We start from the raw sequence: 11,659 nt of genomic DNA, 5'->3' as shown, positions 1-11,659 counted from the left end.
CATCTTCATGGGGGGGTACTTGACGGAGAAAACATGTAACTTCATCATGGGGGGGGGTACATGACGGAGAAAACGTTACATCATCATGGGGGGGGGGTACATGACGGAGAAAACATGTTACATCATCATGGGGGGGGTACATGACGGAGAAAACATGTTACATCATGCTGTCATAGGAAGGGGGGTATGACAAACATTTTAAATTATCACTAGGGGAGGGGGGCATGTCAGCAGCATGAGAAACATCTTTCATCGGGGGAGGGGGGCATGTCAGCAGCATGAGAAACATCTTTCATCGGGGGAGGGGGCATGTCAGAAACACAGAAGTTTACAACAGCAAAATCATCAAAACTGTCATCTACAGAAGATGATCGTCAAACTGAAACCCTAAATACTTTCAGGGAATCATCAGCACATCGTGTTTGAAAATATGTAACTCCACCCCTGGAGGCAACAGCAGCTAGAGATGGGAGCAGTTACCAAGAACAAATACTGCAGCAACAGTTAACCCCAGACTTACCAAGAACAAATACTGCAGCAACAGTTAACCCCAGACTTACCAAGAACAAATACTGCAGCAACAGTTAACCCCAGACTTACCAAGAACAAATACTGCAGCAACAGTTAACCCCAGACTTACCAAGAACAAATACTGCAGCAACAGTTAACCTCAGACTTACCAAGAACAAATACTGCAGCAACAGTTAACCCCAGACTTACCAAGAACAAATACTGCAGCCCGTAGATGATAGAGTTAATCGTCAGCACGGGTTTCCAGTCTTCCCTGGGATCGAGAGGAGAGAAAGTCCAACACAATTAACTAACAAAGGGACGATCACCAAGAATGTTCATGTTCGTTGGTAAACAACATAAATGACAAGATTTCTACTACAAAGAGGAGTGAGCCGGTGCACTAGCTGAAGGCGGTTATCCAGGCTATATAGAGCCGGTGCACTAGCTGAAGGCGGTTATCCCGGCTATATAGAGCCGGTGCACTAGCTGAAGGCGGTTATCCCGGCTATATACTAATATAGGCACGGCGGTGATGGAAATCCTTTTTTCAGCCAGTTTGTGCAGGTGGCAGCCTGAGTCAAAAGCCAGGTTACCCAAAAAGCAAAATGTGGTTGCGTTTGCAAGTGGGTATTTCGAGCACTGTACAGATACAGAAGCTGGTGTGTAATGCCAAAGGGTGGTTATACAAGCTATATAAACTCATCAAAAAACGTTTGGAATGTTTACTTCAGTTGGTCATATTTCTGTTGTTTCTGCATCACTTTCAATGTATTATATATCATTGATAAAGAAAGCTTATGATTTCCTTTCCCATGGTATAAAACTCATTATATATACACTCAAGAAACAAGCACCAGGCCTGCTGACGCGACTGGGTCATCCAAAAAATTTGCCAAATGTCCCTACTTCTGTTCAACACTTGAACTTTATCGTCAGGTTCGTTTGGCAATGATTCAATCAATCCTTTTTGCATGTAGCTTTTGATATACAAAGGGTGGTTATAGATATAGATACAGAAGCTGGTGCGTTACACCGAGGGGCGGTTATACCGGCTATAGAGATACAGATACAGAAGCTGGTGCGTTAGGCAGAATGGCGCTTATATAACTATATAGATACAGATAGAGAAGCTGGTGTGTTACGCAGAATGGCGCTTATATCAGCTATATAGATAGAGATACAGAAGCTGGTGCGTAACGCAGAGTGGCGCTTATATCAGCTATATAGATACAGATACAGAAGCTGGTGCATTACACCGAGGGGCGGTTATACCGGCTATACAGATACAGATACAAAAGCTGGTGCGTTAGGCAGAATGGCACTTATATCAGCTATATAGATACAGATATAGATATAGATACGGAGCTCACCTCAGGATATTTAAGCAGACGTTTCCTTCTAGATCGATGTTGGGGTGGTAAACCATGGTCTCACATTTGACCTTGGGGGGTTCGTGGGGGTAGCCCTGCCCGACCTTGAAGTAGAAGTTGTCATGAGTCAAACCAGGGTCATCGATAAGTGATAACATTTTGGGTGATCTTTGAAACATGTTTTAATTTTGTCACCAACATTTATGACAAATCTAAAGAAAAAAAGGTTGACAAGACATCTGTCAGCAAAACTTACCTTAAAGCTAAACACAAATCTGCCACCCTTGTAGAAACCCTGAAAAACAAGAACAGAGCCGTACTAGTAATTATTAGGCCATCACGAGACCACGAGAATGGCAGACAGACATGATAAGGTGTTTGTCAAACTTTGTGTACCTCGTTAACCATGGTAATGAGTTTACTTGTTTACCTCGTCAGGCATGATAATGAGCTTGAAGTTGAGGAGGTCATCGGGGTCAGGAAACTCTGTCTGACACGTCTTCGGCAGCTGCAGCTCATTAATGTCTGAAACAACATGTCACATGACCTATAAAACATCAGAATACTACCTGATGTCACATGACCTATAAAACATCAGAATACTACCTGATGTCACATGACGTATAAAACACCAGAATACTACCTGATGTCACATGACGTATAAAACATCAAAATACTACCTGATGTCACATGATGTATAAAACATCAAAATACCACCTGATGTCACATGATCTATATAAAACTTCAGAAAAATTGCTTGATGTCACATGTCCTTTAGAACACCAGAAACGCGGCCTGATGTCACATGACCTGTAAAACACCAGAAATGCGGCCTGATGTCACATGACCTGTAAAACACCAGAAATGCGGCCTGATGTCACATCACCTGTAAAACACCAGAAATGCGGTCTGCCATATCTACAATCCCGGCACTTTGGCCACCGGCTGATGTCCGTAAGGTCAGGTGATCCAGTGCCAGTGGTTTGGTTACTTGAATTCTGGGAAGGCTGCACTAAGACTGTCAAAATCCTCCCATCTGTATCTAAGATTGATAAGTAGATAAGTAAATGCACTACCTTTTTGTGTTGAAACCAAGTTTTCACTCTGTAGTTAAAAGTTGCTGCTACCAAGTAACCAACATAGATGACTTTTCATGCTAATGTCTGAAATCTGATGTTTCACATAAAGACTTTGTAGAGTGTTTATACAATACTGTAGGAAAAGGCCCATTATAATTTATAATGACGGCCACACAGCATCCATGCCACCTCTGAGTGTACATAGTAAACATGGCTGCCCGACCTCAGCACCGGACAGACTCAAGCTAGACACTGAACTGGGCCAACTGCAGGCAACCAACCTGGCAATAATTCTGGTATCACGTACATATGTGCAGAGGAAAGTAAGACGGAAAAGTTAGACGTATACTGTAGTTTGTATAAATGCTAATCTGAGTTCTGACTTCGGGGAAAATCTGTTACTACCGCTAGCCCCATGGGATGGAGTAAGGTTTATTTTTAGTTGGGGCATATTTGATCTGAAACCAGGACAATAAGCAGTTTTGTTGGGTTTTTTAATCATCAACCTTATACAACAAATCACCCAGCTGGATAAATTCTTTGAAGAGTCAGATGTTTCAGAATCAGACAGCATCCAAGTTAGTTCTTTCTTCAGAGTCTGAGAATTAGGTTTCTTTTCCAAAACAAGATACTGTAGGCTCACTGTGTCTCATGTTCCAAAATATTAATGTCTAGTATACATACTGTCGTTTCTGAAGTAGGCAGATCAGATGTGCTTTTGCAAACAAAACGTTTTGATGTAATGATGTAATGTAAGGAATAAAACAGACATAGACAATATCCTGGACCCGGGATTCGAATCCGCAAAAACCCAGACGCTGAACCGTTACGCCAAAAGACTCAGAACCATTTGGCATGGTCAGTCTGGCGGTGCTTGAACCCCTGAGTGTTGGGTTTGTGTATTTTCCAGCTGTAAATTTAGCATATTCATTATGCCCCCCTCCCCACCGGAAACTATTGTACATGGCATAAAAATGACGTCTTCGCCTCAACTCTTCAGTTCAATACGCCGCAGCAATTTGGATGTCTGTTTCCGATACAAAGTAAATGCAGTTTGAAAAGTGAAGCCTATCTCTACCTTTCCTGTGAAAGTACAAAACGTATCTTGAAGGTCCATAAATAATATGAATTCCTAAACAAAATTGTAAGTTTGTCAGTGCCAGCAGTTTGCTTGATGCGGTCCCACCTTTGGTAATGCGGAGTTGTGCTGCCGACGCTCTCTTGGTCCCCGTTTTCTGTCCCCCGACTTCTCCGTCCTTCTTCTGTTGTTTAAGGGAAAACAGCTTAATCATTTTGTCCCAAGTTCAGACCTATTTACGCCCCTTGATGAGGATTTTTCGATGCCGACTTCTAAAATTTTCCAGCAGTGAGAACGGAAGCCGCGCTGCATTCTGGGACAGGCAGGTCAGAGTTCAGTCGGATTCTTCGGCGGAATTTTCGGACGACTGGAAAAAATATAGGAGAAAAATAAACATCAAATTTAACAATGGTGAGTTTGTAAACATAACAGCGAGTTTTAAGTTCCACAGACGTTTTTCACGTTACTATTTACTTGTTGATATTGTTGATATGTCGGGAACTGGTCCTAGAATTTAAAGTCATGTAGGCTCCATGACCTCCATTCACTCATACTCAATGCTTTCTTCTGGACTATAACGTTATAATGAATTCAGAATACCATTACATGTAATAACGTTGCATAAAATATAACGTGATATGTGATAATTTATTAAATAACTGACCATATACCATAAAATATAATATTGATGAGATTTGAAAAACTTTTGTTGTTTGTTAATGTTTTGTTGTTAATGTTTTGTTGTTTATGTACCATGCAGCTGCACAAGCGCCAACAGGTGCTCTCGGAGAGCGAGAGTAACTGGGACAGTAGCGATGAGGAAAAGTCGTCTGTTATCGAGACTCCGCGTGCGACAGACGCTCCCAAAGACATGTTCGGCCAAAAAACTACAGGTACAGATAATAGACTTCCTTGTTGGTTAATGAAATTAAGGCGTGTAAAATATGGGCATCGAAACAGAGTCATCAAGAATTGCGGAATGGTAACTTAAGGAAAGTTGTTGCACTTGAAGTATGCAATAAACAGCAAAACTTTGAAGGAAAAGGCTGCCAACTTTCTAGTTTGGCTTTTTTTTCCTTTATTTATAGGTGAACCAGGAAAAACTTCTCAACCCAAACCTAGTCCCCGGCCTGAAAAACAGTCTACTCTGGGCAAGAATTCAACCAGGTGAGTTCATATCACACCTGTAGTGCCAGTCGGTGAGCACCTGTCACACCTGTGTCTCCATCAGGTGAGCACCTGTCACACCTGTGTCTCCATCAGGTGAGCACCTGTCACACCTGTGTCTCCATCAGGTGAGCACCTGTCACACCTGTGTCTCCATCAGGTGAGCACCTGTCACACCTGTGTCTCCATCAGGTGAGCACTTGTCTCACCTGCCTAAATTGTACACACCTGTGGTTCCATCAGGTAAATGAAACCACATTGTCTAACCAATTCAAAAGTTTTAATTCTGCTGTTTTTCACCCATCTTTATTTGTTATCCAAAAGATTTGTTCTGCTGTTTTTCAGCCAATCAGGAATGAAGTCAGGAATAAGTGTCTTCAGCGACAGGGGTCGTTGGCATGACAACGATGTTGACAGGCAGGGAAAGTCAGGGAAGGACCAACCGCCGTATGACTTCAAGGGGGTTATCCCACCAGGTAGGGACCAACCGCCGTATGACTTCAAGGGGGTTATCCCACCAGGTAGGGACCAACCGCTGTATGACATCAAGGGGGTTATCCCACCAGGTAGGGACCAACCGCCGTATGACTTCAAGGGGGTTATCCCACCAGGTAGGGACCAACCGCCGTATGACATCAAGGGGGTTATCCCACCAGGTAGGGACCAACCGCCGTATGACTTCAAGGGGGTTATCCCACCAGGTAGGGACCAACCGCCGTATGACATCAAGGGGGTTATCCCACCAGGTAGGGACCAACCGCCGTATGACTTCAAGGGGGTTATCCCACCAGGTAGGGACCAACCGCCGTATGACATCAAGGGGGTTATCCCACCAGGTAGGGACCAACCGCCGTATGACTTCAAGGGGGTTATCCCACCAGGTAGGGACCAACCGCCGTATGACATCAAGGGGGTTATCCCACCAGGTAGGGACCAACCGCCGTATGACTTCAAGGGGGTTATCCCACCAGGTAGGGACCAACATGTTTATTTCTTTAGGGGGTCCATGACTTGGACCACGCAGCTGTCACCATGGTTACTGGTATGGTGGCAGACACCCTGTGGTGTAGAATTGTTCACACTCAGTCAAACACAAGGAGTCGTATTGGGCGAGTGACATCTTTACTCAGTCTTGTATGCTGTTTCGTGTACAATCTCGTACAAACACAGGATGTCACAGGCCTAGCCTAGAACGCTAGGCATAAACGAACGAGTACAAAAAAGGTAGCCTTTGACGTACATAACGAATTTAACAAATGACAAGTACAAAGCCTGGGAGGTGGCCATAAAATGTTAAGGCTCTCGTTAAAATAGTACAATTCATGGTAAAATACAGTTGAGCGCTAAACGAGGTACTGCTCGACGTACAGAGCGACCTTAACACTAACGATAAAAGGCCACGAGATGGCTATAAAACAGGTAGACTCTCGATGACGATGACAGTTTGGAGGGAAACTACAGTTTATCTCTCTCGCCCGTCGATCTGTGACCTGAGCAGAGCTGAATGCTGTGACAAGGTGCAACTTCTAGCTCTGACTGCACATGAAGGGCTATGCTAGTCATACAAAACAATCGAGAGACTTGGGGAAAAGGCTAAAAGAAGGCTAATATCTAAGTGGTGCAGAGACTAAACTAAGTTGTGAATTTTAAAACTACGAAACTGAACTACTGAGATCGACAGTTCTGAAGGACGTTGTTGGGTGGCGGTGGCAGTTTGTTCGAGATCTGCTGTTCTTCCTCTCAGATCTCGCGGCGTCTCGCAGTAGTGCTCACGAGACTTCGCCCACAATTCCCGAGTATGACGCCATCCCGTCATACGCCCATAATTGTTCACACTCAGTCAAACACAAGGAGTCGTATTGGGCGAGTGACATCTTTACTCAGTCTTGTATGCTGTTTCGTGTACAATCTCGTACAAACACAGGATGTCACAGGCCAGTCCGCAGGGGCCAAGAAGACTCCGAGGTTGGTGGAGCGCTGCTTACAAGCGCTGCAGGATGAGATGCCGCATGGCTGCCGGTACACGTAGACGTTGCTCAACCGATGGACGGAGGTAGAGCAGGTCAGCGTCCGATCTCCAATCACCGTGTTGCTTTCGTAGCTCTCGAGGGACGCCAGCCTCGAAAGCCAGGGTGTATCCGCCACGGCGTAGATCGTGCAGCGTGTGGTAGCCCTTCGGCAGACCGACTTGCTTAACTAGACGAGCTAGTTCTTTGGTGAGAGTAGAAGCAGTCATTGGCCGGTACCGACGCCGTGCGGTTGGTGGGAGGAGGAAGGCCGGTGCATCGGGTGGCGCTGGGCAGAGTTGTAGCATGTTGTTGTAAGCTACCACGGGGCACAGCGGAGAACCTGGGATCGCCAGGATGGGAACTACGAGGTCTCTCTCGTTAGCTTGAATAGTTTTAGACCAAGTGTTCTGAATGAGAAGGCCTTCCTTAACGCACAGGATGTCTCGTCGCTGAAGGTGCTTGGTGTTATCGAAAGCTTTCGCGGTCGTGGGCACCAGGTTTGATCTTCGTAGGTAGGCGAAGAAACCGATCAATAAGACTGTCCAGGTGGTAACGTCTTTTGAAGTATTCAAGTTGAGGAACTCCCGTGCTTTTAGGAGGAATTCTGGGGTGATGGGGTGATGCCCTTTGGGGCGGTGCCGTAGGATTTTCTTCAGGCCGCGGAGAGTCTGCTGGAGTTCGAATTGCTGGAGACTGAACTGGTAGTGGCCGTGAAGTTGGTGGAGTAGCTTCACGGCTGAGAGGTAATGTGCGATCGTGTCTGGTGACTTGAGTGAGCGACTCAAGAACTGAGCGTAGCATGACAAGAGATGGGCCGACGCTGGAATGGGCACCTTCCCAAAGAACTTGCAGAATCCGATGTAAGCTCGGAACTGGGTCTGATGGTTCGCCCGCGTGGAAGCAGCAAAAGCTTGCTGCTGGGTGCGCAGGGTGTCATGTTCAAGTAGGGTCCAGGCATCACCTGTGGTGTGAGAATGGAAACAAGGTCAGGTGCAGGTGAGAGGTGCTGAAACGTGCTTCTATTCTACCATGCGTGAGTGAAGTCGAACCACTCTTGGTGGACTAAAGTTTCGTTCCACAGCTCGTCATCAGTTGCAGTCTGCCATTGACGCTGGTAACTCGGACTTGTGTGCCAGCGGCTCAAGGCGTCCGCTAGTCTGTTGGTCTCACCAGGAATGTGGTAGGCAGAGAGTGCGAAGTCGTAACGAGCTTGAAGGTAAATCAATTCTCTGGCGCATGCCTGCATGAACTTATCCGTGGAACGGCCTGTCAGGATTACTTGCACGGACGGTTCGTTGTCGCAAGCGATCCGCACTGTGCAACCCGACCAGTCTTCACCCCAGGCCTTACACGCCACGATGATAGCTAACATCTCCAGACGATGAATCGGATGCTTTTGTTGCACAAGCGCTGTCGGGAAGGCTGAGTGAAAGTACTGACGATTGAAGGTGCCGCCGCAACCGGTGAGACAGGCATCAGTGGTCGGCGTGTCGGGTAAAGTGCGACGTGACGGGTCTTTAATCAAGGAGATCCCGTTAAACTCTGGCAGAAAGGTACGCCACCAGTGCACATCCTTCTTAAAGTCGCTGGAGAGCCGTGTTCGATGATGCTGTCTGCGAAGGCCCTTCAATGTGGTGATAATGCGTGACAGAAAGACCCTGCCCGGCTGGACGCATATTGCCACAAATGCCAGTTTCCCAAGGAGTACCTGTATCTCCTGTTTGGTTGCTCTCTTTTTGCCTAGCCAGACGTCCAATTCAAGAAGTGTATCAGCTAAGCGCTCTTGGGTCACGCTTTTTGTCATCTTTAAGGTGTCGTAACCGATGCCTAAGAAGGTCATGTTCGTACAAGGCGGGGTGGCCTTCTCTACCGACTCCTCGAGCCCGAGGTGTCGAGTCGAACCCAAGGACTGGAAGGCCTGCTCTGCCTCGTCTGGAGTCAGCGCCCCCGAAGTCGTCTATGTAGTTCACACACTCGTAGCCTTGTGCTGCGTGGATGTAGGAGATGGCGTTGGTGGTCCTTTGGCACGCCATGGCCGCCGAGCGCAGCCCGAACGGAAATACAATATCGAAATAAAAGCTATCCCGCCAGGTAAATCCGAGCATGTGATAATCATAAGGGTCTACCGGTATCTGGCGATAGGCCCTGCTCAGGTCACGCTTGTACAACTGACAGCCTGGGCCTTTGCGCCTGATCAAGGATTCGAAGGCCTCGTGGCTGGGGAGGGTGAAGTGGAGTGGATGACCCAAGTACTGCTTCGCTGGGATGCCGTCGTTGACCGATGACCCTGGCGGGAAGCTCAAGTCCACGACTACCCGCCTATCACCTTCGTCGCCTTTCGGTACGGTCTGGAGGGGAGATGCAACAAAGTCGTTGCCGAAGGGCGGTAAGCGGAATGGGCCCTGCGTGGCTCCGAGTGTCACCTCCTTGTTGACGTACTGGTCGACCGCGGCGCTGTAGGTGTTGGCCGAGTTGTGGTTCCGTCTGGAAGACACGGGTAAGTACAGCGAGTCAAAACCAATGGGCCAACCAAATTCAAGGAATTCCACAATACCGTTATCAACGTAATGTTCCAAGGAAGCTCGCCACGCTGGAATGTTGAGGTGGGTTTGTAACGGAATACGCAAACCACGGAAGTTGTACTGACCTGACGCGTGAACGATGTCATGCAGGTCACGGGCTGTGTGCTTAGTGACCCTGGGCGCCTGGCTGATGAGGCTGTGAGTCAGTCACTGCGGGTGTCGCCTGTGTCGATACCGTGGGTGCGAGGCCGGTACTGAGCCTCTGTAGGGCTTGGGTAGGGGAACCGTGGTACATGCCTGCCATCTTACTTGGAGAGGTCTGTGGGAGAGCGCGGCTCGCCGTCTGAGTTGGTGAGGGCTTTAGAGCGCGCTGTTTGTCATAGCTGCTCGCCGTCGATACTGGTGAGGGCTTCGGAGCAGCGTCGTGGGTGTGGGTACCTCTCATGACAGGTCTTGATAGCTTGCGAGAAGAGTCTCGTAAAACTGGGCTTGCTTGTTGCGCTTTGGTTGTAGTTGCAGTCAAGGTCGTTACCGGGGAAGTCCGATGCCTGCTGTGAGCAGAGTCTAGTCAGGAACTGTCACGGTTTGCTGAGTGTCCACTCTGTCTTCCCCTATCTCTGTTGAATGGGCAGAACTTAGCGGGGTGGCTGGCATCCACTTCTGGCCTATTCCTGGAACAGAACTTGCAAGCGTGTACGTGGAGTGTGCCTGACGCTGAGATGTGGTCGGTGGCAAAGGAGCAGGTATTGGCCTGATACCTGTAGCAGTATGTGCTGCGTGGACCTCCAACTCTCTCGGTGGATGCTGCTTGCTGGGGACCGCCGTGTGCATGACCCTGCTCCATCTCCGACGACGGCCGCCGCAGATGATCTTCTTTTAGTTTGTACACTTCGGCTAGTGTGGTGTTAGTGTCGATGTTCACTAGGCCGTGCTCCACGTGTATGAGCAAAATCTTGAAAAAGTTCTTAACACCCCTAAAGGTATAAGTGGGCACGTCCAGCATGAGTCCCCTCAAGATGTGTCCCCTGTTCCGGCTTTCTGTCGGGTGGGTGTGGGCGCTGAGAATAATGGACATTTCTCCGGCAACAAACTGGTCGTAGGTCAATGAGTCATAAGTGACGGTGGTGGTGGCCGGAAAAACATATTCATGAGGCCAACTAACCTCTCTGACAACTCTATCATGCGCTTTCCTGGCAAGGCCGCTTGTAAGTTTCTTACCTTGCTGTGAAGGTGGGAGGCCTTCCTGGACTTGCTGAGTGTTGTACTTGGGGGGAGGGGGGTGGCCCTCGATGCTGGCCGTGCCCCACTGTTCCGCTTCGGTATATCTTGGAATGTGCCGGGAAAACTCTGTAGGGTCACTCTGTAGCTGCTGAAAGGCCCGAACCTCCCGCAAAGTCGGAAAGTTCTGCCTCACGGGAGGATTGGGCTCTCGAAGCTCTGCACGCAGCGCCCTTGTGTGCGCTTCCGGGCGGCCATCTTTAACTCGCGCTGGGATTTCTGGGATGGGAGACCTTTGACCTCCGTCGGCGGCTTCCGGTGTGGTGGTGGGGAGGGGGGTGCGAACTCTGCCGGCCCTCTCTAAATCGGCGCCGAGGTCTGCTTTCATCTTCTCCAGTTGGCGGGTCACATCCAAAAGCTCGTCTTCCAGCCTTTTCGACAGCTCTGCTGGCGTGGAATGCCACTCAAGCTCGGCGTCCTCGGCCGGTGACGAGACAAAACGGGCTGGGGGGCGAATCTTTCTCCGGCCGGCGCCAAACATTCTTACGAGGGGAAGAAATTTGGGGGGAGTCAAAATGGTAAAGGTGTAGGGAGATAGTTTAGGAGGAGTCGAGGAGGTAAGTTGTTCGGCGGTTGTTCGAAATGGCGCGGAAAAGACGGTGGTAAGCGGAAGAGTTCCTGGGCTGCGCGCCGCTCTCCGTCG

At 48.4% G+C, this 11,659-nt stretch overlaps 3 protein-coding genes and 1 long non-coding RNA gene across 4 annotated transcripts in view; 2 read left to right on the top strand and 2 right to left on the bottom strand.

The window, feature by feature from the left end:
- LOC118413013 overlaps positions 1-11,659 on the bottom strand; it is a 711,153-nt gene that overhangs the window by 82,892 nt on the left and 616,602 nt on the right. The gene's annotated exons all lie outside the window — the stretch shown is intronic.
- Positions 1-11,659, top strand: part of LOC118414515 — a 660,232-nt gene that overhangs the window by 71,378 nt on the left and 577,195 nt on the right. The gene's annotated exons all lie outside the window — the stretch shown is intronic.
- LOC118414501 (NEDD8-conjugating enzyme Ubc12) lies at positions 721-4,332 on the bottom strand (the record flags this gene model as incomplete). Its single annotated transcript, XM_035818588.1, is given in 5 exon segments — positions 721-784; positions 1,884-1,987; positions 2,140-2,178; positions 2,314-2,408; positions 4,149-4,332. Coding segments are annotated over 5 exon segments (408 nt in total), but the record flags the coding sequence as incomplete, so codon positions are not given.
- Positions 4,282-11,659, top strand: part of LOC118414489 — a gene marked incomplete in the record, with an annotated part of 17,372 nt that continues 9,994 nt past the window's right edge. Inside the window, 4 exon segments of the mRNA XM_035818557.1 lie at positions 4,282-4,451; positions 4,801-4,933; positions 5,129-5,207; positions 5,553-5,683. Coding sequence (XP_035674450.1) covers positions 4,449-4,451; positions 4,801-4,933; positions 5,129-5,207; positions 5,553-5,683 — 346 coding nt within the window.

The sequence above is a fragment of the Branchiostoma floridae genome, chromosome 4 (assembly GCF_000003815.2).
Source record: "Branchiostoma floridae strain S238N-H82 chromosome 4, Bfl_VNyyK, whole genome shotgun sequence".
NCBI lineage: Eukaryota > Metazoa > Chordata > Leptocardii > Amphioxiformes > Branchiostomatidae > Branchiostoma > Branchiostoma floridae.
The sequence above is the reverse complement of the archived record's forward strand: the minus strand, read 5'-3'. Positions and strand labels throughout refer to the sequence as shown.